Below are 26636 nucleotides of genomic sequence, written 5' to 3' on the forward strand. Positions count from 1 at the left end.
GTTCATTATGATAGAACGACTGCTGCATGAGCGTCAGTCCTAGGCCTGAGGTTTGCTTCGTAAGAATTCAGATGACCACCCAACGCCTTGCTCAAAGACACAGAACCCACCACACGAAGAATACCGATCGTTTCCCGATTCTTGAGGAACATTGCATCGCTGTAGTCATGCCCCCATCGTATCGTCGCTAGACTCACTCTCGCACTTCCTCAAGCGTCTTGAACCTACCGTACACCCGCCATCCAGCAGCGTACAACCATCCCAAGGTCCAGTCGCCACAATAACTCGCAGACAACAGCAAGACCCAACTTTCATCTAAACTCCTCACCAGAACTCTACCGAGGTTTCGGCGCCATCGACGAAAGCGTCTGCGAAATCATGCCCTGGATCTCCCCCATCCCACTCGTCTCCATCTGATGGAGCAGTTCCTGCTGCTGATCATACGTCAGACCCGTGCCGAACGAGCTATCGTCCATGACCCAATTATATTGCGGCATCCATTGATCGTTGCCGTTGCCGTTACCGTTTGACATATCATGCGTGCGTGAGAAAGGATATTGTTGGCTGTGAGGGTCGAAAGCTGGGTTGCCGTAGGCTGGATACATATTTTGTTGCTGTTGGTGTGCGCCGTTGTTTGCGGTCGAGTAGTGTAGTGGTTGTTGCTGTGGGCCGGACCAGTTCGGTACGCCGAGTTCTGGTAGCCATTGAGGGAGAGGATTCGCGATGCTATTGGGGTCGAATGGCATGCTCTGGGCAGGCATATGTTGGTGATGAATGGTTTGGCCAGAGAGGGAGCGGGCATTGTATTGAGGCATCCCTTGGTTCTGTGCTGGTGGGATTACTTGGTCGAGGCCGGCTTGCATGTTGTCCATATGGCTCGAGTATGGCATTGGTGGGGGCTGCTCTACACTGCGCCTGGCTTGCTGCTGGAAGTAGCCAAATGGTGCTGTGTCGGCCACTGGCGGCGTCGTCACTGAGGTACTACTAACAGTTGCGGGACTAGTCGTCTGAGAGCCGTTGAATGAATCCGGGAACATGTGGCCAGGTGATGCTACTTCTGACGGTGTAGCTGCGGAGATGGGTATGTCGCCATCCTTCTCGTAGACCCTTAGCACAGCCGCGATCAGATTAATGTAGAGCTGCACAGCACTCGCAACACCTGGCCATCGATCCGAGGCCAATTGTATGCAAAGCATGGCGACCTCAAGATGCTGCTCCACCGTCGCTTTGTTGTGCTGTTTGCGTACCTCGTCGTAGCTTAACGACCAGAGCATGGTATTGATAGCCATGAACAGTGTCTGCGCAAAGACCCAAGTCAAGTCCACATTGTTGTTCTTCATCTGCTCTCGCATCACGTGGATGTTGTAGCGGCACGCGAGGAAACACTTCAAAGCAGCATCAAGTGTCGGCCGTGGTACTTGTGGTGACGGTCGGTAGAGAAAGACCACCATGGTGTTGTAGCGCGCAACGAACCAGACTTTGTCGAGACCAATGCCCTCGTCGTTATTATTCGGTGATGCGTCTCGCCACGCGCACAGCTTTGCATCCATTTGGTGAAACCATGGGTCGCGATCGTCTACCGGCTTCGGACGCTTTACTTGGTACAACTTTCGTCTGATCTCAAGTTGCAATAGTCGCATCTTGAAGAAGTGGATCGCAATCCATTTCTTCAGTGTCGGTCGTGGAGCGGTGACATCGATACCATCTGGTGTTATGTACTGGTCGTCGCACGTCTCGAACCATTTCACATCGACATGCTCATGGCTTGTCGCAAGCATCGCAGGTCGGCCGAGCGAATGCGCCAAGCCATAATCCATGACCATAATGCACCAGAACACCCTTCTTCTCATGTCAATCTCAAGAACGTCAAGTTTGCCGTCTGCGCCCGGTCGCACGATTGTCTTCTCTTCATGAAATCCAAGAGACTGGAGTAGCCGGACTGCTATTCCCAGTACATAGTATATCGCGGTTCTGGTCGGGGTGAGAAGAGAGTATTCTGCCATGAGAGCAAAAGCCTGCAACGTCCTCAGGTCCATTGGTTTGACTACTGGCTCTAACCATTTCAGCGCGGCGAGATAGTAGCTGTCGGCCAGGCCAGCGTACTGCGTGTCCATCTTCTGAAGGCTGATAGCAACTACCAGACGGCATACAAAGTTCTGGATAGGTGTGGCGTTGTCGCGCTTTGTGTAGACTGCCTCCACGTCCGCATCCAGTGTTGGTTCATGCAGAGCTGGGTACAGTGGCTGCACCCTCAGCTTGTATAACTGTACGACGAGATCTGTAAGTGGTCGCTGCGGCAGATCATCCGCAGCAACATTGCTGATCAAAGGATACACTTTTGAGGTCGGCTTCGCTTGCTCCTGGTGGTATAGGTCCTTGATCTGCCGCGCTCTCTGCTCCGGTACAATGTCCTTGATACTCTTGGCGTCCGTGAATTGTTTCGCCAGTTGCATGACCAGCCGTGTAATAGCAATGCCGCTCGACGGTCCCAGATATTTTGTGTCTTGAGCATCGTGCATCCGTATGGTGGCTGCTTGCATCATGGTTTCCGGATCGTCTCCTGCGTCTTCGTTCTCCACCTGGTCCAGCTCTTTTTCCAGTTGCCGAACTTTGTGCTGGAGGTGCACGACATAACTCCTGTTCACATTCTGGCCTCTATTCGAGTCGAAGTATTCGCAGACGGCACTTGCTCGCTCGCAAGGACCACATCGTGGTAGACCTGGGTCGCATCGGGTTTTGCGCTTGGTATGTTAGTCTGTGTGCGATCGCACATGGCTACTCAGTCCATACCTGTCGACATCGTGTGCATGCAGTCCTGCAGAAGGCATGTCAGCGACCTCACCCGACTTAATCGTTGCCTTGTCACTGACAGTGTGTGCGCGACTTGAGACGAGGATGGCTCGCCCATGCTTCCTTCATTCCTTGCAACCGTCCGAGGTCTTGAGGAGCTCGCCATAGGTGGTGGTGAGTGTGCTGTAGTCGTCCAGGCGATCCCCAAATAATTCTCGTGAGCCGAATGTGTAGCCTCATAGGACTGCCATGTGCTACCACATGGGCATATGTGCTTGGGTCTATACTGCTAACACCACAGTGGGGCAGTCGTGCATGACAAGGCTGTGCTCAATGTGCGTATGACGTTGCTTGTGGATGCGGTATGCCTATGCGAACATCCATCGTTCCATCTCTAACAATCTGTCGGTCGTTTCCCAAGGGTCCTTAGTGTGGGAGAGAATGCGCATTGCATGCAGGTCAAAGGCGCAGCGCACCTACTCTCAATCGAGCTTGGGAAGGAGGACCATTCCAGCTCCACGGGAATATATAGTGGGGCATCAGGACATCGTTAGCTCTGCCAATGAGGTGAAGATCATTGCTGCCATCAGCAGGATGAGCCGGCATTGGCCTCTCTATCTCTCTCCTCTCGCTTGTCACAGACGGTGAGCAGCACGGGAGAGTGACATGAGCTTGAATACTCGCGCGCATATCAGGACAGGTCAAAGCACAACAGGGCCGAAGGCAAAACCGCCATCTCATGCGAGTGGCTTGACTTTCGTCTGGCGCATGTAATGCTGTTCTGCTCAAGTGGGGGACCGAATGCTTGGAGAGGGGGAAATGTTCGCCATCGTCTCGCAGATAGCGTCCGACCTTTTCCCTGACACCAGATGCACAATCATATAACTTCCTAAACATCTGCTCCTTCCTTCCCGAGCCATCAGCATAGCCGTTTAGAAGAAAGATCATTGGCGGCCGAGAGCGAAAGGCACGGCGGCACGAGGGACCATTTCCCAAATCTGTCCCGCTCGCTGCTGTTTGCTGAAACACTATCCATCCCGCCAGCATACTACAGTCCGAGTGATTTGACACCACACACGGCCGCACGATCCAGACCGCCGCCGACTAAGTGAGGCCGCACGTCTCCAACGCCTCGCGATTCGCTTGGCGCAATACCTGCATGCAATACGGACGAACCAGTGCACCATTGAAGTAGGGCTGAGGCTGTGCATAAGAGCTACTGTAAGGTGCGTGGGTACCACATTTCTGACCGCAGCCCCGTGCAACTCGACCTCACTCATTGATTCCGGGAGGGAGGGAAGCATAGACTTCACCGTTCGCTGCTCACTTTGCCTTTGGATGGTTCGACAGCATGGCGGATCTGACCTCATCATCTCGTGCACCCGACCAAACACTTTCATGTTGTAGCAGTCATTCGCAAACTCAGCTCACAATGGCAGCAGACGACGTCGATGCGAGTACCCTCATGCCGCTTGATACCCCGCCGCTGAAGGTCTCACGACCTGTGGCAGCGTGCTCAAGATGCCGCAATGCTAAGATCAAGTGCGATGGCAAGCTTCCGGTAAGTCTATGATGAGCGGAGTGGAACGATATCGTATTGACATCGTCACAGGCATGTAGTTCGTGCGAGAAGACTGGCAGAGCCGCCGAGTGCACGAATACCAATGACGAATTTGCCCGAGGTAAAGAACGTAGCTACGTGTCTACTCTGGAGACGAAAATCGAACGACTCCAGGCGAGGCTGGAAGAAGCCCGGGCTCGCAAGCCTTCCGTGATATCCATCCCAGATGATGAAACTTCCGTACCTTCTCGGCGCGAGTCCTTTAGTGTACAAGAGCCGACACCACCTGGCCCGAGTAAAGCACAGAGACGGAATGAAGCCTCCGCCATTGATGATCTCGTATCGGACTTCGGCTATCTATCGGTCAATGCCACGGCGAGAGACTTCTATGGCTTTACGATTGCCATGTCCTACGCAAGACTTGTGATGTCGGCCTGTAGCAAAGATCCGTTTCCGCAAGGCACGACCAAGGCACTACCACCACGTTACGTTGCGACTGCATTGATACAGCACTACCTGGACAACGTCTTCGTGCTTTTGCCCGTCTTCCACCAGGCCACCTTATACACGTCTGTGGACAGAGTCTATACGCGCCATTCGCAAGAGGCCAAGGCTCTGGATTTCTGGATGGTACATATGATCCTGGCCATCGCGAATGCGTCGAACTCTGAATCGCGAGGTGATCAACACCATCTTGAAGGCATTGGTCATGTTTGTGCTGCGCTCGAGCGTGCCGAAGAAGTGCTCCAACCTGGTGCCATTTCGAGCGTGCAGGCGCTTGTCTTACTAACACAATACGCCATGCTGGACCCGCATCATCTGGACTCGTGGAGCTTGATTGGTGCAGCCTCGAGAGCCATGGTCGACCTTGGTCTACATCAGGATCCACCGAAAGGTGCATCAATGCCGAAGGCCAAGCTAGAGCTACGTCGCAGAGTGTTCTACTGTGTATTTGCTCTCGACAGGTCGACATCGCTCGTGCAGACTCGAGCATTCTCGTTCTCCGACGACAGTACGAAGGTCAAGATACCTTTCACGAAAGCTCAGGCACTTTCACAGACATCTCCGAACCAGAATGGCCATTCATCAGGATGGCTACAGTCGTATGAGCATGCCCTCGATCTCATCTTACTTCGACAGTTGCAGTCGATATGGTATACTGCGCTGTTCCAGTCGGGACGCGGGCGATGGGAAGAGCCCTACCCTTACATCTGGACGACCTGCGACACCCTGAGAAAGTGGTTCGACAACCTGTCAGGGTCCACATCACAGAACATGAGGGCGTTCTTTGAGCTCGACCTGCTCTACTCATATGTCTATGTCCTCTCTCCGTCGCCACGAGTACCGGCCATCGACCCATTCGCCGCAAAGCTGATCTTCGAATACTGCATCAAATATGCGGACTTGATGCTACGACTGATCAGCGATCCGTCGTACACAGCGCCGATGACTTTCTACGATGCCATGAGAGTCTATATGACAGGCAGACAGTTTCTAGATGTGCTGAACCTTAACGCGGAAGCACTTATTCAGGGGCATACACCGCCACATCCACCTGTCCGGCCGTCAGCGCCCGCGCCACCTGCACTGCCAAGAGTGTCTATTCCACCAGGAGACAATATGGCTCGCTTCAACACAGCACGCAGTCTTCATTGTATCAAGCAAATCACAGAGTGTCTGACCAAGTTCGGAATGCGCTGGGGCTACATGAGGTGAGTCTGAGAATGATGAGCAATAAGACCCTACAGCTAACATGACAGTAGCTGGAGTCAGCGATACCAGGCAGAGACTGCCGGCATGCACGAATATCTGAACCAGAGATTGAGAGAGATGGAAGGGTCTGATCCTGGCAGGAGACCAAGCATGTGGCATCATGCTTCATCCTCCGGCTCCGTGCATAGCAATCCCGGAAGCATGGGTAGTATCCAGTTCTCGCCACCCCAGGGTCTGGCGCCCGGTCCAGCGTCATACAGACAGGGCTCAGTCACCGGCTTCAACATGGCTGGGTTTGGAGATTTCGGCCAGGTGCAGACTAGTCCTCCCGCACACCACTGGAGTAATACGCCTTTCCATCTGCAACCTGGTCAGCCCTTCGAGCCACAACAGCAATTCTACCAGACTCCATTCAACTTTGCCGAGCCGCCAGCTGCTGTGGACCGACATCCCCATGCCAACGCGCCTCCGAGCTTACAGTTCGCTGGGTGGGGTGGTTATGGAGGGTCGTCCGGACCAGATACTCTGGACGAGGAGAATGCAGTACCGCCAATATAAGCCCTACATACAAGTGAAGAAAATCGAAATGCTGAACGGAGTCTAGACAGGGTCCGAGCACTTGTTTGAGATAGCACCATTTCCCGAGCCGCCGAGCGATGAGAATATCAGTCCCTCGACGAAAGTGACGCGAGGCACGACTATGGAAGAGGCTGTGGAGATAGCCAAACAAGAAGTGATCGCGCGCGACGAGGCGAAGATGCAAGCGCCTACCATTCAATCGAATGAGCAAGAGGGCGAGAGCACGCAGGCGGACAAGGGGGTTGGAAATAGAGGTAGCAGAGAGTCGATCAGCCAGAGAGTCCTTAGCAGTCTATCCTTAGACATCCCATCTCGCCTCTCAAGGCGCCGGAAGAAGCTAGCTCTGCAGAAGCTGCCCACAAGCGCGCCTAGGCCAAAGGCTCCACCGCCTCGTCCATCAAGAGCTATGCCGGTCGAGCAAGCGGATGTGCACACCCTTCAAACAGGACTTTCTCTGGGCGGTATTGGCGTTTTGCCACGGCCTGAGGCAGATTCGATGGGACCGCCACCACCGCCATTCCAGCCTAAGACGCAAGCCAGCACCGGACCTTTCACATTCTCGATTCCACCAACGTCTGTCCTGCCACCGCTGGAAGGCAGAGGTCCTGCGCTCCCAGCTGTGGCGTCGAGATACGCTTCGCAGTCTTACTGTCCTGCCCCGGTCATGGATACGAGACGAATATCGATGGTCGAGGCTGCTTGCGAGTTTGCCGAAACATTTGAGCAGCCTCGACCACAGTACAGTCCACTTGATCGCGTACAGTCGCCTCGCCTAAATCGCTTTCCACGTCAAATACGGCGTCCGGATGGACTTTCGGATGAGCCTAATATCTCAGAGAAAGCCAAGGGCAAGCAGCCTGCTTACCTAGCCCAGCGCGGGACGGAGAAGCAGAATCAAAATAGACCCTCCGCAACACGACAAGAAGCACAGCCAACAGAGCCAGCGCCCGGCAGAACTGCCTCCGATCCCATTGACCTGGTCTCTCCCAGCATAGTTTACCCAGGCCTGACATACACCTGGCCACCTCTATGGCAGCCCACACCCAACACCGACTTCTCCCACTTCACCTACATCTCCGGAGCGGGCTGGGCATGTCATCACTGCCAAACGGTCGTTCAAAGACGCGAATTACATTCCACGGATGGCAAGCCCTGTTTTACTGCCGAACGTGGGTCGTTCAGTCGAGCGGAGCTAGAGGTGGAGCCGGAGAGTCCGCAGACGCCGACGAGGAAGTGGAGGAGGAATCAAAATCTTAGGGGTGGGAGAACGGGTGGTGGTGGTGGGACTGAGACGAGGGATTTTGCGCGTCCGTGAGGGGTAGGTGTAGGTGCAGGGTACTCAGCAGAGTATGGGAGAAAGCAGGTGAGGTATTCTTGTCGATTAAATGTGGGTTAGGGACTGGGCTTTCATGCTCTCATTTTTGGAGGGCATGAATGCTGGTTGTCTGTACATTCCTCCTGGATACCTGTAGAAGCAGAACTCTTGCTATCTGGCAGGGAGATAAGCAGATTATACCACCAACGCCATCGCTAATCACAATCACATCTCTCATCCTCGAATAATGATCTCACGACTCAAGCGGCTACAGGCTCAGCAGCCTCCCTTGCCCGTGCTTCTCGCCGCCGCTTGGCTTTCTGCGCTGGTGTCTCGGTAGGCGCATCGGGGAGATCAAGCTGCTGTTGTTCGGCGAGGTTGCCGTTGGGAGCGCTGGGTAATTTCACACCACTGACTTCGCGCTCCATGGCCTCTAGCTCGTCTTCGACTTCGTCTTCGTCTTGGTTCGACATCTTGCCGCCGAGCATGTCGTTGATTTCCTGTGATATGTGTTAGCAAATTAAGCTGGGTTTGACATATGCCGATCTTGACAGTGGTCGGTGTGGTTACCTTTTGATACTCCCGCGCCTCCTCTGACTCCCCTAGGATCATCTCCACCTTCTCCAACCCTCCCATCTCTTTGTGTATCTCCTTCAACACTGACGTTCCCTGCTGCAATCCAAATAGGACATCCTTCTGCACGAGTGCAAACTCCACATCCGAGGTCAAGGCTTCTAGTTGTGCCAATTGCTGATCTGTCTTGGTGAGGAGAGACTTTTGGTACCTTTTCCGCCGCAGTGCTAGCAGTGCCTTTGATTTATTGCCTTGCCGTAGACATTCGCGAGCGACTTCGGTCTCGCGGTCTGTGATGAGTTTTATGCGTTTTTGGTACTGGTGCAGTCTGTCGCGCTGCACTTTCATGTCGAGGATTGCTCTGGTTTGGGGATTGTCTCAGCCTTGGGTTACGGTGTTGGAGGTGCTAATAGATATCCTGTACCTATCTTGCGCTGACACCTTGTTGGAGCTGTTCGCGTTTCCCATCTTGAATCACCGATCGTTTGAACAAGCAGTGATACAATTGTGATCGCACTCAGCCAATACCTTGCTGGACGACTGATCACGATATCGTGGGTTATCGAGGAATCAACCTACGGCTTGATGAATGTGTGTCTATCTTGATCTCGATGTCAACAAACGTCATTTAATCCACCCTGGTGGATGCCACGTGCTTTTGCCGCGCCGAACCTTCGTGGAGAACCTTGTTCCGCAGACCCTGCAGATCCCGAGCGGCGACCGAAATCTCGAAATCTTGAAGCATGAACATGAGACAAGAAGTGAATCTCATCGACTGCAAATCCGCGCAATGCAGCGGCTACAGGGAGCCCTGGACAACGATATTCTCACGGCGGCCAGGAAGTTCTTAGAGCAAGGAGTGCCGCCTCAGGTGGATGAATTGTATACCGCCCTGCAGAGATCAAATTCTAGTCTGAAGCGTAGACCGAAAAAGGTACTCCACAGCAGTTTGGAGAGGGTCCTCGATTTTCTAGGCATACCAGAAGAGCCAGGCGACGACTCAGATGCAGCTATAGAACAGCGTATGCCAGAGGATACCACAGCCGATATCATGAACCGATCCCTGCGAGCGAATCTTGCCCCGACACCAGTAGAGGCCGACTCGACACCTCAAAAGCGGCGAACAGCTAATGGAGAACCGCTTCCAAAACGACAGAAGGCTGAGAAGCCCTCTCCTGGCACGGCACCAACTGATGTGTCACTTGACGACATCGGTGGTATTGACGAAATCATCGACCAGATGGAGAGATTACTGGTCCGACCACTGCTAGCACCTCAAACGTATGCTGAAATGCATGTACCCATCCCCAGGGGAATATTGCTCCACGGACCACCAGGGTGCGGGAAGACGATGTTATCTCGAGCTTTTGCAGCTGAGATGGGCCTGCCATTCATCGAGATCTTGGGTCCTTCGATCGTGTCTGGAATGTCTGGAGAGTCCGAGCGTGGGCTGCGCGAACGATTTGAGGAAGCGAAAAAGAACGCGCCTTGCATTATTTTTCTAGACGAGATCGATGCTATTGCGCCGAAGAGGGATACGAGTCAGAGTCAGATGGAGAAGAGGATCGTTGCGCAATTACTTGTGAGCATGGATGACTTGGATCGGGATCAGAGTAAACCTGTCATCGTGCTGGCTACTACGAATCGTCCCGATGCTATTGATCCGGCACTACGGCGAGGTGGTCGTTTCGATACGGAGATCAACATACCTGTGCCCAATGAGGGCATACGAGAGCATATCCTACGAGCTCAAACGAGGAGGGCACCCATTTCAGCGGATGTAGACTTCAAGCAGCTCGCCAAACGCACAGCAGGATTCGTTGGCTCCGACCTACACGATCTAGTCGGCAAAGCCGGATCCTGGCAACTCGAACAATATTTCTGCGCCATGAAAGCCCAAGGGCAGGATATGAACATGGACATCGATTCCAGCCCCGAGACCGCCGGTAAAAGAGTCAAGCGCTTTATCGCGCGCCTCAAACGAACCGACATCCCAAAACCTCCAGGCTTCGAAGACAACAAGATCGCAATGTCAGCTTTCGATGCCGTCCTCCCTCATATCACGCCTTCCTCCAAGCGAGAAGGTTTCGCAACCATCCCCGACGTCTCCTGGTCCGACATCGGGGCCCTCCAATCTGTACGGGAAGAACTCCAAACCGCCATCGTCGAACCCATCCGCGACCCAGACCTCTACGCCTCCATAGGCATCACGGCCCCAGCCGGCGTTCTCCTCTGGGGGCCCCCCGGATGCGGCAAAACACTACTAGCTAAGGCCGTAGCGGCGGAGAGTAAAGCGAACTTCATTTCAGTCAAGGGACCGGAATTGATCGATAAATTTGTCGGCGAGAGCGAGGCAGCTGTCCGGAGGGTCTTCAGTCGGGCGAGGAGTTCAGTTCCTTGTGTCATATTTTTCGACGAACTGGATGCGTTGGTTCCGAGGCGTGACAGCGCTGTATCGGATAGCAGTGCGAGAGTGGTCAATACCCTGCTCACGGAACTCGACGGTCTGAGCGATCGGAAAGGAATCTTCGTTATAGCGGCTACGAACAGACCGGATGTTATTGATGAGGCTATGATGAGGCCTGGGAGGCTGGAGACGCCATTGTTTGTTGATTTGCCGGGTCCCGAGGAGAGAGTGGAGATCTTGAAAGCGTTGTTACGTGGTAAACCTATTGGGAAGGGCGTCAGTGGTGTGGAAATGCCACTCGAACATGGAGACTCGACTGGGGTCCTCGCCTCGATTGTTGCATTGGCTCGTACGGAGGCGTGTAAAGATTATAGTGGAGCGGATCTCGGGGCGCTGGTCAGGCAAGCGGGAATGGCCGCAATCAAGAGGAAGTCTCGATACATGGAAATCGAGGACTTTCGTATGGCTACCGACAAGATCAAGGGTTCGGTGGGGGATATGAAGAGGTATTATAGGCTGAGGGATAAGTTCGGGAAATCTTAGGTAGAGTGTCCTTGACGAAATCGCCTGGAGCTTGATGCGTTGACGGCGAATGTGGTAGCCCAACTTGCTCGCGATTGGGACAGGGATAACCACACTCTTGATATTCGACACAAATCAGCCTTTCAAGCCTTGGACGAACAAGCTTCTCATTCCCTTCAAAAACCCGCCCAAATCCCTCGTCTCCCCAAGTTTTTCCACTGCCTCATCTACATTCTCCCGCTCCAACTTCGGCGACGTGCCTCCAACCTCATACTCCCTCCCACCCATCCGCAACTCAAACCAGCATTCCCTCGCACTGTCCCTCTCATCGACGCACAAGAAGACGAAGCGCAAACAGTCTTCTACACCTGTGCCTTCGATTCGCAGACCGAGACAGTGTTCCCAAAATCGCAGTTCCGGGATGTTATGCCGGGCTTGGGCGTCCAGGGAACGCTGGTAAGCTGATTGTGCTTCACGACGTTGTTTAATTGAAGTCTGAAGGTCAGTGATCTCGGTTTTGAGGTTGTCGCGACGGGTGACGTGGTCTTCTTTCTGGGCGGTCAGAGTGGAGATGGCGGCGTGCATTTCTTCTGTTTCTGCTGCTTCTTTGGCGATGCTATCGGCGTGTTGGGTGGACTTGGACTCTAGATTCACAATCTGCTGTTCTCTATTGCGTTGTGTTTCTGTGGTTGTAAGTCAGTGCCATGTCCTGTGTTGTGTGGAAGGAGTCGAGATCATACCCTCGATTTCTGCCACGCTCATTCGGAAAGCATTGCGCTCCTCCAGCACACGTTTGCGTCCTCGCTCGATGAACTCGTCGAAGCGCACGGTGAATTGTGCCATGCGCTCGCGCAAGTCATTGAAGCCAAAGTCCACGCTGGGTAGAGTGTCGGCCATGCTGGGCGCGTTTGCATTGTATTGCTGCGCCTGAGAACCAGATAGCGAAGACCCGAAGCGCGATGGGGTCATCATGATGCCGGCCATGTTAGATTTGTGGTCGACCAGTGGCGTGGTATAGAATATGTTCTGGTTTATGTCATTTGCTAAGTCTTGCAATATGACGAGCGCGACACACAAGTAAACAAGCGGGTAGCAACCGGCTGCTCCCGCTGGAAGAAGGGAAAGCGCGCTAGCAAACCGAACCTCGTTCTTCACTTTCACCTTCGGTTTCGGAAAATACTATCCCAGCGTCAGGAATATAACATCAGACCACGGCAACAGACTGCTCGTAACAGCAAGCATAATTGGTGAAGTCGATACGAACCAACACCAAGAATCCAGCCTGTCTCGCCATGTCTGAGGTCGTTCTGGCAGCCACAAACACCCCATCACCCGACAAGCCGAATGGCTGACCATCAGGACTACGACTTGCCATATGGAAATTTCGGACTGGCAAATTATGATCCCGAGCAACAGACCTGGATATTTGAGCGATCGGAGGGAACTAGCGACAGATTCCACATCCTAGGGCCACCAAAGTCTGTAGCAGGCCCAGCCGTACAAGTACCAAGATCGGATTCATCGAGAAGCACCCAACCTAGTCTGAGACATCCGTCAGAGATTCAAGCCCTCGTCAAGCGCCTCCCGGAGCTTCAGCCAGCCTCAAGTCTTTTACCAGCCCATCTGAGGTTATCAGAAGCAGTAGAAGCAGCAGTTGATCGCCATGACGCACGGAAAGGCAACCTACTCGACCTCGGGACCATTGTTTCTGAAGCATCTGGTCACGCCATCACTATCGCTGCATTCCCATGCGGCACCACTGGCACCGATCTGCGCCTTGTGCATGTTCAGGCTCAGAAACGTGGTTGGGATGACTCCAAGAGCGCCTGGCTCAATGTTCCTACTATTCATGGTGAAGAGGCTATCTGGTGTGGTCCAGGCGCTGCAATCCAGCAAGTATGCTTCGCGAAGGCCATTGACAGGACCGATGCTTTCCTGGCTGTGCGGATGTTGACCAAGACACTTTTGTTCCGTCCAATTTTGCGCAAGACACCGAAGTCTAGCTCTGGTGCTTCGAGACTGGATACGAACCTCTGTGTAAAGCTTCAGCTATCGGAGAAGACTGGTTTTCCGCATGCTGATGTCTCGTTCAACCCGTGGTATACTCGGCAATGCGCTGTCGTGGATCAGGCTGGCGGCTGGGAGGTTTGGGAGCTGCAGGATCGAAACACTTTGACAGTCAAGCGTTTCTGCTGGTATCACCCATTCACTCCGGATGGTAGTGAGGGTTCGAGAGTACCATTCGATGGCTGGGCTTGCATTACATGGGTCGCAAACCTGTTCACAATTGCTGTTGCGACACGGAAGGTTGTGAGAATGCACAACATAACGAGCGGAGGCGAGGTCACGAATGCGGTATGCCTCCTTGATCTACATGGCAGCGACAATTGGATCTTGGACATGGCTACATTGCCCTCGCGTCCTTCACATATGTGCTTGCTCACGAGCACACACATTATGCTATACTATATCGATGAATCGTCTCCAGGGTCATTCCGGTTCTGGAGTCTGGGACGTGTAAAGCATTTCCGCAACCCCAACGACATCACAATGCGCTTCTCTGCGTTCGTCCTTGGCAGCCAAGTGGCTATACTTCTCAGATCGGACGTGGATTCGATTGTGGCTGTCTACTTTGTTACCTTCGATAACCAAGATGGCGTTCACATTACGATACCTTCTGATTTGAATGTGACGTCTGCAAACACGCCACGACGGTACCTACACTCCGTAGCCGGCTGGCATCTAGCGGAAGTCGGTTTCGGAACGCACCCGAGGGTGAAGAGCGACAGCGTGGCATTACCGTTGCGAGACTCGGGTGTCACATTCGCAGCTCTGACCATTTTAGATGTAAACCTGACATTGCAGCAGACTATGCTATACATATCGCCACTTAACTGTGCACCTCGCATCCCGGTCCTTGCGTGGGAGAGTCGACCTGGTGTAACAACAAGAAGGCTTCGGAAAGAGGCCTTCATCGTAGATGATGATGATGAGGGTCCGATCGAGCCTGGAGATGAGACACAGCGAACGGTCTCGGCCTTTGCTGCTAGAAGAATGCGCGCGAACACCGCTAGAGCTGGTAAAGCATGGACTTTACCCCTTTCCGGTGTGGCAGAGGCGTTGCAGACTCCCGCGTCCAGTGAACTTGACACCGTCGTCGACATTCTAGAGCTTACGGAGGCACGTCTGAGCGCGAAGCAAGATGATGATATCCTGCCGTGGCGTATCTTGACTGATATAGCGTCGACGGAGCTTGCGGTATCAGATATGGATGAGGCTCAGAGCCGTGTAGAGGCGTTACTGTCGCTGCCTGCGAAGACATTACATGTTCCACCGGAAGACGCGACTGAAGCCAGCACAGCTGTGCAAGTCGCCGTAAGCGATATCACGTCTGGAAGGACCGGTAGCATCTCCGACGTACGTGCGGCAATCGTGCGAGATTGGATCGCTCCATTGGCCCCCGACGTGACTGGGAGGGTGCGCTTGGCTAAAGAGCAGTTAGCAAGACGTATGGCAGCGGAAGTCGCGCTAGCCGCACGCGTCCTTCGGACTCCTCTGTCGACGCTCGACTCTCGATCCGGAGCTCAGCCGACCCAGGAGAGCTTCGACATCCCTGTTCGTGCGGGTCCGTCCATCGATGCTGTACCGCAGAGCAGTCAAGTAGCTTCTCAGCCTTCGGTCTTACCGACCCCCTCACCGTCTGCTACACCCTCGCTCATGACAGCCTCGAGCCATCCTTCGTCCTTTGCAGCACTCGAGATCAGCCGCCTGAGCAAATATACGACCATATCTGGACCACCAACGAGTAGTCTTCCGCGCTCTCTAAATAACGTCCTATCGCACTGGAAGATCGGCGCAGACCTAGCCGACTATGACTGGCGCTCCACTACCAAAAGACTGGCTCAACACGAGGACGAGCAAAACGATGAACAGATGACCGAGAAGGAACGTCTTCGTGTACAGCGACGAGCTGAAAGACATATCAAGCGCCAGCGGCGAGAGGCAGCGGCTAGCCAGGCACAACAATTTGCGAGCAGCCAGGCGCCAGAGATCTTTAGCGCGAGTCAGCCTCAGCAGGTACAGAGGAAAGTGGAATCTCAGCCGACGGGCGCGGCGGCGAGTAGCCAGAGCGTTGGATTTGGTAGGATGCCGGCTAGTCAGGTCGTGCCGGGGCGGTTTGGTGGTAGGCCGCCGAAGAAGAAGAGGAAGCAGGGGTTCTGATCTATCGTATCAGGCGACATATCTGTGTATTAGGCTCTCGATTCGTAAAACAAGGCTGGTAACACTCACTCGTTTCGAAAATGCTTGTATATGTCTACATACACCTGCAGTGCATTAGTCCTCACGCCACCTTATCAACCAATCGCCTTTAGCAAAACTCGGTTCAACAACCTGATCATTCATAAGAGCCTCACACTTGCGCCTGACCTTGGCCGGCGTCTCTGAAATATCCTCCTCAGCAACGCCCTTGTTCTTCTTTCCTCCACCTTTCTTCCCACCACCACTCTTGCCCTGCTGCCCTGCCCCATCGCCAGCGAATTCAGCATCAACCAGCAGTCCAAACGCTACGGCCCGTCTAGCAGCACACTTCACGCTCTCCTTCTCCTCCGCCCTCTTCTGCCCCTCCCGTCGTCGTGCAAGCATCTCAGGCGTCTCGGAGATCTTCTCCGCCCAGCCTCGCTCCCCTCCGACGGAGAAATTGACGTCGCTTTGGCTCTGTGGCACGCGGACGTGAGGGTTATCGCTGAGACTTACGCCCCCTCCTAGTACTTCTTCGAGGTCGTTGTCGGTTGCTGAGTCTGCTGTGTCTCCGTCTGTCTCTGGGTCTGTATCATTGTCTCGTGCTTGACTACGGTCGTCTGGTTCGGGGGAGGACTCCATGTCCACCGACTTCCATTCGCCTTTCTCGGGTACGAAACGAGCGCGGCGGTTCTTACGGCGGCCGTAGCTTTTCTCTGGGTCTGAACGGTCGCCGAAGACGGCTGTTTCTACTTCGCTCAGTTGGATTATGAGGCGAGGGTCGCCTTTCTTGGGTTTCTGCTTTGGCTTCACGACCACGGCAGGAGGGGCGAGTGTTCCATCGTCGTCCTTGTCCGATTGAGGAGGTGGAGGGGGGAGGCCGAGTAGTAGTGCTGTCAAAGCATCTGCGATCCGGACCTCCAGACTCCCGGGTGCGTATGTGGGCTTATGTTTCTTGCATTTGTCTGAGCAGTATTTCACGGATGTTGCTGCTGCTTTTGATGTGTTGGCTCGTCTGGCGCCTGCAAAGTGTTAGTATCGTCATGATATAGTCTGAGTCTGCTTCAGGATGTTCTGACCTATTACTCTTCCGCACGTGTGACAGTAAGGCACACTATCGCCGTGAGAGAGATACAGAGGTGCTGGCGTTGCTTGACTCTTGCTTGGACGACTCCCTGAGACAGTGTCAAAATACGGGTATACAGTACGTACAATTCCCGCGGCATACATGAGTCCATCCACGACATCGTGAGTTCTACTTTCGGGTCGAATGTCTATACATGTGGCAAGTGAGTTATCCTGGTGGATCGAAACATCCTCAATTGAAGATGGAGTCGAGGAGACTAAATCGCTACGTCATGTCTCATCAACAATGTTCGCTGCCAAGACTGCATACAGAAAGACAACGATCCAGCATCGAACACATGCCGAGCAATAGAATACACTTGTAATGGTTTCCGGGTATAAACACCTAATAATCCTCCACCTCATCAGCCAACAACCTCGCATAATCTTCCGCGGAAGCAAAAGTAGGCAGAGCTTTCAGCTTCTTCTTCTGCTTCCTCTGCTTCTTGTTTCTCGACATCTCCTCCTCTTCCTCCTTGTCCTCCTCCTCCTCCTCCTCATCGTCAAGATCCATCGCCGCCTCCTCGTCGCTTCCGAGTAAGGCATCATCATCACTCTCCAGCTCAGGAAAGCCGTCCATTTCCGCAAAGTCATCTGCTGTAGGCTTGACGGCCGCTCCACCCTCGGCTCCGTCTTCATCCTCGTCGCCACCACCAAGATCAAGACCAGGCTCACTGCCATCCTCACGACCATCTTCCAGGTCACCAAAGCTGAGATCATCGTCATCAGAGCCAATACCCTCGACATCCGGCCTCGACTGAGCGATAGCCTGCCAGATCTCATCCTCCGCATCGTCCTCGGCAGCCTCACTATCTTCCTCATCCCTCTCCTTCCTCCTCTTCTCCTTCTTGCCAGCCCCACCTTTCTTCTTTCCACCAGCCTGGTTGAAGTAGCTATGGAAGAAAACTTCATCCGCAGCCACATCCTCCACCCTCTTCGCCCAAAACGCTTCACTATTGACCGGCGCACCAGCCCTGGCCGCGCCTTCACCAGGTTTGACGAGCAAGTCTGCCGCGGATGAGCCGGCCATGGGTTGCATAATGCTTGCACCTCTGGAAACAGCAGCCTTGGTCTTTGCGTTGCGGTACACGAAACGATCAAGGAAGTGCATGAGTGTGTGTTGTTGTGGGTCGGGTTTTGGAGGCATCTCTTTCGCCACGAGGATCGAGGAGGCAAAGAGAGAGACTGAGGGGTGGAAGTGTTGCAGTGTTGGGAGTAGTTCCCAAAGACAGCTTCGGTCCGCGTGTGCATGCTCGGGGTCGCGTTTTCGTGGGTCGTAGACGTTGCTGTGGGTGCCATTCGATGTTGACTTCGTCACAGGTTCCGTCACACTGCCGTTCTCTGCGCCATCCTCTGGCACGTCGACGAAGTGTTCCTCTTCGTCCTCATCACCTACCTCGGGCTCCGTGATCATGTTCCGTATGCTCGGAAATGTGGTCTCGAGCTCACTGATCAGATAAAGCACGCCACAAGCAAAAGCGGGTTCGTGCATTCCGATGACCTGCAAAAGCCTCTTCACAAAAGCTTGTACGCGTTTGGCATTGAGGTCCGCCTTTAGAGTCTTGTATAACAGATTGAGGTACATAACCTGCTTACTGCTGCCGTAAAGTCGTGGATCAAGCAGTGACTCGTACAAAGTGCGATAGAAGCGGTCCGCGCTGTAGTGCTTTGTTGATGATATCTGTTGGATGAGCATCAGGGCCTGGATGGCGGTGTTGAAGTTTGACGAGTGCGCGACACGGAAGATGGTGTCCATCTGCTTTTCGAAGCCGGGAGTATTAGTGTCTGCGAATGGGAAGGCACGGTTGACGCCTGCCAGGACTTGAGACATCAGCTTGTCACGTGTCTGCATTTCAGCTTCTTCGTTGCGCTCCTCGGCCTTGCGCTTCTTCGCCGCCATCTTGCCTGCCTTACCACCTCCGCCCTGAGGCGTGCCTTTCGCAGTGATGTTCGCAGGTCTCGCCTGTTCCTCGGCCGGCTTAAGTAGCTGAACAAACAGGCTGAAGTAGATCTCGAGTAATTTGTTCGCTACTGCCTCTTCTTTCTGGCTCAAGATCGTCTGGTTCAGAGTGATGACCGCATAGTACTTGGCATGCAAGCTCTGCCCAGGTCGGAAGAGGCTGTCCGCTTCGATGCCGCTCGTGATCACAGTCCTCATCGCTGGATGTGTATTCTCCAGCTGCAAAAGTAAGTACGACGCTCGCGATGCGATCTTCTTCTCGGTATCTCCTAGCTTATTCACCAGCAGCCGCAATAAATTCTCTTCCTGCTCCGGCTTGTCCTTCAACAATTCAAAGACATATGTCAGCGCTCGACTTCGCGCATACTCTACCTCGTCATTACACCATGTCTCCAAGATCTGCAGCAGCTCGAAGAACTTTCGCTTCAACCAGTCTTCGTATGCCCAAAGCATGAGATGTCTCTTGTCCATACCACCTGGCAAAGCTTCACCAGCAATCCACTTCGCGCCCTTTCCTTGTAGAGTACTCAGCATACCAGGCTGCTTGCCAAACGCTCGCAGCTTTCGGTCAGCTGGCAGAACTACGCCCTGGCCCAGCAAATCCTTGAGCGCAGCTACAGCCATGAGTGCCTGATTTCTGCTCCTCTTCTTCGCCAGTGCCACAAGATTGTCAAATGCTTGCATAGTATGCATCGGCGACTCTTGTACCATCAACGTCAAAGCAGAGATCTTGTCCTCGAGCGTACCAGAAGCCATGATCGTCGACATGAATTTGTGTGAGGAAGACCCTGCCATGTGAGAGGCTGTGTAGGCAACATTCTCCTCTCGTAGCAACTTGGTCGCATACTCATGTAGATCGTCGACAACATGCTGTGGTGGCAGGACTTTTATCTCGTTGGCTGCCAGCGTAGGAACTTCTGCTGTGTGCCATTCTGGTCGCGGTTCGAAGATGAGCTTTGTCTTTTCCTGCTTGGCCACATCTTGCTTGACCTTTTTTCCTGGCCTCTCTCGGTCCCTATATCCATCCGACTTTCTTTTCGGCGCCATGATAGTGTAACACCTTTGCACCGTTCAAGACTAGAAGTCTCAAAAAGTTCAAAAGCTCAGCGCATGTGAAATCAAGGAAGGAGGAAAGTTTCGCCGAATGCCGCTGCATTCATCCAAAGACACCCCCGAAGACACCGATCATCACTCCACTGAGCCATCATATCTGTAGACGGCTTTGGTAAGCCAATGCAGTCCGCATGCTTCATCCGCATGTCCCAATATCAAGCTTAGGAGCTCTACGCTGCTCACCACAGAATTTTTCCAGCTTTGCGTGTCGATATATCCACTACGATGGCAGGAACAGACTCAGCAACTTCTGGACGCCTGCACAATCGAAGAAGGATGCCAGCCTTCTAAAAGAAGATGGCCATGATCTGCTCATCCGAGCGGGCTATATGCGTCAAGCTCACGCAGGCGTCTTCCACCTCTTACCCCTAGGTCTACGAGTGCAGGATAAGATTGAACGCTTGATCGATAAGCATATGCTCAGTCTGGGTGCTTCGAAAGTAGCGCTATCTTCAATGACATCCGAGGAGTTATGGCAACGTTCCGGCCGTCTTGACAAGGGACGAGGAAACGAGTTCTTCAAACTTGAGGACAGGAAAGGAGGCAAATTACTCCTCTCACCAACTCACGAAGAGGAGATCACGACGATCGTAGCGAATGCTGTACATTCACATAAGCAGCTTCCTTTGAGGCTCTACCAGGTATCTCGAAAGTACCGGGATGAAGCGAGGCCACGCCAAGGTCTTCTCAGAGGCCGAGAGTTCGTGATGAAGGACTTGTATACATTCGATGCCACTCACGAAGCAGCTCTCAAGACATACGAAATCGTACGGTCTGCATACCGTGCTTTCTTGGACGAGTTGCATTTGCCATATCTGGTCGCCGATGCGGATCCTGGGAATATGGGTGGCAACCTGAGCCACGAATACCACTTCGCTTCTGCATCTGGCGAAGATACCATCATACAATGTGACAGCTGTGGGTATTCAATCAATGAGGAGCTGTTCATCGGAAGACCTGATGCTTCTGGTGTAGAGCTTCATGGAGCTGAGCAGATGACACAGTCTTATATGATCAGTAAGGATCGCAAGACTCTGCTATGTGTACTCTATCCGGCAGGATCGGAGCTGAACAGCCAGGCGATCAAAGCGGTTGCGCCTAACACGGACTTCAGCGTCGAGAATTCAAGGCAAGTATTCGCCGATGGAATCAAAGGCGTGACCACAGAACGTATATTCTCCGTCCTCTGCGATCCACGAACCGAGCATGCTGCCGAAAGGGTCCTAGCAACAGGCGACCTTCAACGTCAAGCTAGCTCCCTCGGCGCCACATTCGCACTCAATCTCCTAGAAGCAAAAATACATCGGCAGAAAATCCTCCTCACCAAAGCTCGCACAGGCGATCGCTGCCATCACTGCAGTGAAGGCAAACTACATCTCCACAAAGCCGTGGAGATAGGCCATACCTTCCATCTCGGAACACGCTATAGCGAACCTCTCGATCTGCGGATTACAGATGCTACTAATAAGCAAGCGCTAGTTCATATGGGCTGTCACGGAATTGGGGTCTCTCGTCTCATTGGTGCCGCTGCGGCGCTGTTGTCCGATGAGAAAGGTCTGAACTGGCCTTTTGCTATTGCGCCTTTCGGGACACTGCTGGTAAGGGCGGGGAAAACTAGTGCGGAAGATGTGGATGCGTTGTATGACATGCTGTGTAGTGAAGGCATGGACGCTGTGATCGATGATCGAGCGGATCTTCCCTTGGGTTGGAAATTGAATGACGCGGATTTGATCGGGTATCCTTTTATCGTTGTGGTGGGCAAGGCGTGGAGTGAGCGAAAAGCGGCGGAGCTGCAGTGTCGACGGCATGGTGTTAAGGAACAGGTGGTGGCATCGGAGCTCCTGGCAAGGCTGGCAACGTTGAGCAGGCAGTTGTGATCCGGTACAATGCCTGCTCTCCATTTGTTCGAGGTTTCTAGTCATCGAAAGACTGATCTGTATGATAGTTGTAGTATAGATGTATACCTGATAAGATGCTCAAACGAGGCTCTGTGAGATACTGAACACATCATCACGCCCTCTTTCGTATATATGTTTTGCAACCCATCCCGACCAAGCCCTGCCATAATCGTCGCTACGTAAAGACATCAGTAGAATACCTCTCATTCCTCACACTATCGAACCACGCCTCCGCCTTCTCAAGAGAAGACTCCTTCCCCTTCTCCACAGCCCTCTCCATCGCCAAATCAAGCACAACTTTCCTCACTTCTTCGCCGAGATCACGACTCCCGCAAACAAAGACACGAGCGCCCTGATCCCAAAGGTCGAGCAAATGTTTCTTGTTCGCTTGCAGAGCATCTTCGATATGTTTGTGCCCATCGGACTGCTCAGGTGCTTGGCTGAAAGCGTAATAGATCTTGACCGCGCCCATGGCTTCCCAGCGTTTGAGTTCCGCAGCGTATAGGAGATCTTTTTCGGGATGTCTGCAGCCGTAGTATAATTGCGCGGGTGCTAATTCGCGGCCGGCACCGATCTGGGCTGCTCGCTCTTGAATGAAGGAGCGGAACGGTGCCAGGCCTGTGCCGGCGCAGAACATGAGCACAGGGGTCTTCTCGGCATCCGTCGGTGGGTGAAACGCCTGATGGCTAGGCTTGACGGCTACGTGGACGATGTCACCTGGTTGTAGATGGCTGAGGTAGTTTGATGCAACGCCGACGTATTTGTGTTGACCCGAGAAGGGGTCGGCTTCTAGGACGGCGTAGGTGAGTGTCACCTTGTGCGGATCCGCCAGTGGCGAGGAGGAGATAGAGTATTGGCGCACTCGCATGGAAATGAGTGATGCCACGAAGGCTCCTAGCGGTAAGTCGATGGTTGGGAAGCGTTCCAGCAATCCGAGGAGCGAGACTCGCTTCTGTGTGATTTGTGCGTCAAAGTCGCCACTCAGTATCGCCTGCAGCTGCTTCTTGGTGTCTTCATCCTTGCTAGCTTCAACTAGCATGTTCACACTGCGTTTGGTTGCTGGCTGCCCAAGCTCGACATAAGCGGCGAAGAGGTTGTGCGCACTGAGCGGAGCATCGGTCGGAAAGACCGTGTTGTTCTTGCTCGAAAAGGTAAGCATAGCATCCCAAGGCAACCCGAAGCGGAGCGCGACACGATGTATGCTTTCTGCTGGGTTCATGGGAAGCACAGCTAGGTAGTCGCCTGCCCGGTAAGTCATCTCGCTCGGCAATTGAAGCTCAATGTGCCTCTTCTCTGGCACACCTTCTGCTGTCAGTGATCGAGTAGCTACGACCTTGGCCTCGGACACGTCGGCACGTAGTTGAGAGGCTCGGCGACTCGTGACTGTAATGTCCAGGCTTTGACTGATCCCGGAGGACTCAGCTGCATCTTCACCACCGAAGGCTTCCTTGACCCCTGGCCAGAATTGCTCGTCCTCCCATGTCTGGAAAGCAGACATCATGTCGCCTTTCGCAGCATCTGCGTTACCTCGTTCGCACAATTGCTGTGCGCCATGCGACTCCAAGATCGAATCGATGGCGTTCGGAATCTTGTGGAAAGTCGCTTTCCAATCCGAGTGGCCACAGCCGAAGACTGCATATTGCGACTCGACCTTATCACTTTCCCCAAGACTCTGGAGCCAGTCGTAGAAACGTGCAGCGTTGTCGCAGGGTGCACCTTCGTAGCTTGCCGTAATGATTGCAACGGGTTGGTCCTTCGGCAGGTCTTGCTTTGCTTCATCGAGTGTTCGCACTTCAGCCTTGAATCCATGCGCAGCAGCATCTGTCGCAAGGATTTGTGCAAAGGCCTCACATGTACCACTGTTACTGCCGAACAAGACTGTGAGTGGCTTGCCGTCGGCCAACGGCTTTGCAGCAGCTGGTTGACGACCTCCACTGCCGTCTGTTCGCACGGAGCCAGAGAGGTGCTGCTCGACTTTAGTGGCTGTCCAGCCTTCACGGAGCTTGGCTTGCATCAAGTAGTCCTTAGGCTTGATGGTCAATGTCGACTTGATAGCGAGCTCGTAGCTCGGGTCTTGTGTGAGGTCAAAGTATTGTAGGAGCATCGCAGTTACCTGGAAATAATCACTAGGTCAGCAAATACGTGAAACGATATCACCAACAGTCATGTAATCACCATCATAGCTTCCTGCCAAGCAAATGGTCGACCAATGCAGCCTCTCGCACCATTACCAAACGGCTTCCAGGCTCCAGGTGGAAGCTTATTGAAGTTCTCGTCCAGCATGCGCTCTGGTTTGAACTCCTCGGCGTCATTGCCATATACAGCCGGATCACGCTGAACCTCTGGGAGTAGAGCAACAATAGGCACATCAGTACCAGCAAAGTATTTGCCACCAAGAGTCGTGTCTGATAAAGCATGCGTCGTGAAGGCCGGTGCGGTAGGCTGTAAACGTAGTGCCTCACGAAGGCAGGCGGTAATGTATGGCAGCTCGTTCACATGATGGGCCTGAATGCTCTCAGTACCGATGACCTGATCGACCTCAGCTTGAGCCTTTCTGTAGGTCTCAGGATTCTTGATGAGGAAGTAGAAGAGAAAGCTGAGCAGCCCAGAAGTCGTTTCATGGCCTGCGATCAGGAACGTTATCATGTTGTCGATGATGGTGTCTGTGCTCAATTTCTTTCCAGTCTTGGGATCCTTGCCGTTGACCATGGCATTCAACAGATCCTTCTTGTCCTCGGGATGCTGCAGTCGACGATCCACGATTTCCTGGCTGAGATTTCGCATATAGTCGATGTCCTTGTGAAATTGTGCATCGTCTGCACGATAGAAGGGAGCCAGGTATGCGGGACGCCTCGATCGGGCATCACCATGTTTGAGGAAGCTCACCATAGCAGAGATGAAAGGGTGTTGCTCTTCTGTATAGAAGCTATTGAAACGGTAGTCCATGGCGCAGAGTGCAAGGGTGTCCAGGGTAAGTCGAGTGAAGTCTTCTGTCGCTGGTATCTTGTAATCCGGGCCATACCTCGCCAGCTTGAGGACTAACTGACTGGCGATATCTTTCATATCATCAAACATCGAAGAAATGTTCAGAGGTCCGAACGCCGGCACCAAGACACGGTGTGCAAGATGCCAATTCTCTTCATTATTCTGCGCCGTAAACAGCCCATCGTGAATACCAGCTCGGAGTTCGGCCAGACCAGCTGATACAATCTTTCCAAAGCGCTTCTCGTCGCACACTTCTGCCAGTAGTCGTTGAGAGCTGATGACAACACGCTTCTTCCCAAAGATTGTGAGGCTGTAGATTTCGCCATACGTCTTGGCCAGGTTGCATAATGAGCGGATAGGTAGCTCTGGGTCGATTTCACTCAGATTACCGACAACCGGCCACCCAGCCGGCTGGGGGATTGGTACGGTATCTCTGGCGTCCATTGTGGATGCGATCAATGATGAATGGCTCGAGATGCAGTGGAACGTGCTACGCAAAGAGAGAGTATTGAAAGTGACAAGGTAGGGAAAGTTGATGATGCGGTGAGGTCAAGGTCGTACAGCTCGAGCTTGGTAGGACGTGTGTGAGAGGTAGGGCTGGGAGGAAGGCTCGATATCTGCACTTCGTATACTCACTGTTATACTACGTGCAGCACCAGTAGCATCGGCAGCGCATGTTTCGACACGCACCGACGTCTCCGTCTTCACGCACTGTGCAATCATAAAAGAGTGGATGCAGGTGAAAGTGCGTTTTACGAGTACGAAATCCCCGACCTCGGTTCATCTGAAGAACTTCAAGAATGAATTTTGCCACTCGGGAGCTCGGATTATCAACGATACTCTGTATAGATAGCTACGTGCGAGAAGCTAGGGAACTGATCAAGCTATAGTAGAACTTTGCAGGCGAAGATGGCAAACAGCATAATTTCTCGGGCTCTGCCCCAGCCTGAAGAGTCCGATGTGTGCGTGCGACATGGCCCCAACCAGCTGCATCTCCGCGCCTGGGATGTGTTGCGGCCGTATCTATGAATATCATCTGCTCGGCTTGACTGGGCGCCTTTGCGCTCAGGCGATATATGGACCTCGGACGCTGATGCAGGTTTGCATGTCGGCGCCGTCGAAATGTCTCACCTGCCGGTCTGTCATTCTCGTAGGATTCGGGAAGGCATCGATTGATCGATCCCGGCTAATCGCTGTCATACATGCGCTATCAGCCATCTATCGAGTTCACTGGCTGGCTGAGATGAGACGATGACAAAGGCGCAATCTTGCTGACTTTGCTCAGCTGAATTCGACAAAGAGGTGATTTGGCTGTGCTTCTTAGCCATCTGTCTTGTGGACATCTCCCTCTGTTGAGGTGCAGTCAGCCGTTGTCGAAGGAGCAGCACATGGGCAGCATAGAGCTGCTGATTCGTCCACATTTGATCGCGCGAACAGCGCTTCATGCTGGTGTCTCACTCTACCAGAAAAAGTAGTGTCGCGTGCTTCATACTATCACGTCTCCTGATGCCGAAGCCAATACAACTACATATTTACACCTTACCATCTCAGCATTTGCTTCACTTCTTAACGAATCTGACGAGTCCCGACTACGCGTCTGCCTACCATGTATGATCTCCCCAGATCTGCAGTCTCAAGCAACAAGCAATCGGCCCGCTGCTGAGTCTAGATTCGAAACTCTGTTTGCGAATGGTGACGTGTGTTTCGACATTTCGTTTCCGAAAGAATCCAAGACCTGGCCAGGCATACAGGAAGGGATACTGGTCTGTAGTTGAGCTGGTTCACTTTGAAATGCATGGGGAGCTTCCAGAGGAAACGAGTGCATGGTGAGGGCTGAATACAAAGATACCTCAAGA

At 53.2% G+C, this 26636-nt stretch overlaps 10 protein-coding genes across 10 annotated transcripts; 4 read left to right on the forward strand and 6 right to left on the reverse strand.

Moving 5' to 3' along the window:
• Nucleotides 1–335: 335 nt before the first annotated feature.
• Nucleotides 336–2800, reverse strand: LTS14_002238 (uncharacterized protein; the record flags this gene model as incomplete). Its single annotated transcript, XM_064834944.1, has 2 exons — nt 336–2719; nt 2791–2800. 2 exons carry the CDS (start codon nt 2798–2800, stop codon nt 336–338), a joined length of 2394 nt encoding a protein of 797 aa, XP_064697815.1.
• Nucleotides 2801–4222: 1422 nt separating this feature from the next.
• LTS14_002239 (uncharacterized protein) lies at nt 4223–7958 on the forward strand (the record flags this gene model as incomplete). Its single annotated transcript, XM_064834945.1, has 4 exons — nt 4223–4351; nt 4403–6063; nt 6115–6607; nt 6669–7958. The coding sequence occupies 4 exons, from the start codon at nt 4223–4225 to the stop codon at nt 7956–7958; spliced, it is 3573 nt and encodes a 1190-aa protein (XP_064697816.1).
• Nucleotides 7959–8218: 260 nt separating this feature from the next.
• On the reverse strand, nt 8219–8879 carry VPS20 (Vacuolar protein sorting-associated protein 20; the record flags this gene model as incomplete). Its single annotated transcript, XM_064834946.1, has 2 exons — nt 8219–8458; nt 8529–8879. The coding sequence occupies 2 exons, from the start codon at nt 8877–8879 to the stop codon at nt 8219–8221; spliced, it is 591 nt and encodes a 196-aa protein (XP_064697817.1).
• Nucleotides 8880–9116: 237 nt separating this feature from the next.
• On the forward strand, nt 9117–11481 carry RIX7 (Ribosome biogenesis ATPase rix7; the record flags this gene model as incomplete). The annotated part of the gene is made up of 2 exons (XM_064834947.1): nt 9117–9122; nt 9229–11481. The coding sequence occupies 2 exons, from the start codon at nt 9117–9119 to the stop codon at nt 11479–11481; spliced, it is 2259 nt and encodes a 752-aa protein (XP_064697818.1).
• Nucleotides 11482–11595: 114 nt separating this feature from the next.
• Nucleotides 11596–12444, reverse strand: SPC25 (kinetochore-associated Ndc80 complex subunit spc25; the record flags this gene model as incomplete). The annotated part of the gene is made up of 2 exons (XM_064834948.1): nt 11596–12143; nt 12201–12444. 2 exons carry the CDS (start codon nt 12442–12444, stop codon nt 11596–11598), a joined length of 792 nt encoding a protein of 263 aa, XP_064697819.1.
• A 360-nt stretch (nt 12445–12804) lies between these two features.
• LTS14_002243 (uncharacterized protein) lies at nt 12805–15681 on the forward strand (the record flags this gene model as incomplete). Its single annotated transcript, XM_064834949.1, has 2 exons — nt 12805–14307; nt 14329–15681. 2 exons carry the CDS (start codon nt 12805–12807, stop codon nt 15679–15681), a joined length of 2856 nt encoding a protein of 951 aa, XP_064697820.1.
• A 114-nt stretch (nt 15682–15795) lies between these two features.
• On the reverse strand, nt 15796–16946 carry LTS14_002244 (uncharacterized protein; the record flags this gene model as incomplete). The annotated part of the gene is made up of 3 exons (XM_064834950.1): nt 15796–16721; nt 16815–16874; nt 16928–16946. 3 exons carry the CDS (start codon nt 16944–16946, stop codon nt 15796–15798), a joined length of 1005 nt encoding a protein of 334 aa, XP_064697821.1.
• Nucleotides 16947–17170: 224 nt separating this feature from the next.
• Nucleotides 17171–19831, reverse strand: MAK21 (RNA-binding ribosome biosynthesis protein mak21; the record flags this gene model as incomplete). The annotated part of the gene is made up of 1 exon (XM_064834951.1): nt 17171–19831. The coding sequence occupies one exon, from the start codon at nt 19829–19831 to the stop codon at nt 17171–17173; it is 2661 nt and encodes an 886-aa protein (XP_064697822.1).
• Nucleotides 19832–20028: 197 nt separating this feature from the next.
• LTS14_002246 (uncharacterized protein) lies at nt 20029–21774 on the forward strand (the record flags this gene model as incomplete). Its single annotated transcript, XM_064834952.1, has 1 exon — nt 20029–21774. The coding sequence occupies one exon, from the start codon at nt 20029–20031 to the stop codon at nt 21772–21774; it is 1746 nt and encodes a 581-aa protein (XP_064697823.1).
• Nucleotides 21775–21970: 196 nt separating this feature from the next.
• LTS14_002247 (uncharacterized protein) lies at nt 21971–25224 on the reverse strand (the record flags this gene model as incomplete). The annotated part of the gene is made up of 2 exons (XM_064834953.1): nt 21971–23908; nt 23971–25224. The coding sequence occupies 2 exons, from the start codon at nt 25222–25224 to the stop codon at nt 21971–21973; spliced, it is 3192 nt and encodes a 1063-aa protein (XP_064697824.1).
• Nucleotides 25225–26636: the final 1412 nt, after the last annotated feature.

The sequence above is a fragment of the Recurvomyces mirabilis genome (assembly GCF_035927965.1).
Source record: "Recurvomyces mirabilis strain CCFEE 5264 chromosome Unknown scaffold_4, whole genome shotgun sequence".
In the NCBI taxonomy this organism is placed as follows: domain Eukaryota; kingdom Fungi; phylum Ascomycota; class Dothideomycetes; order Mycosphaerellales; family Teratosphaeriaceae; genus Recurvomyces; species Recurvomyces mirabilis.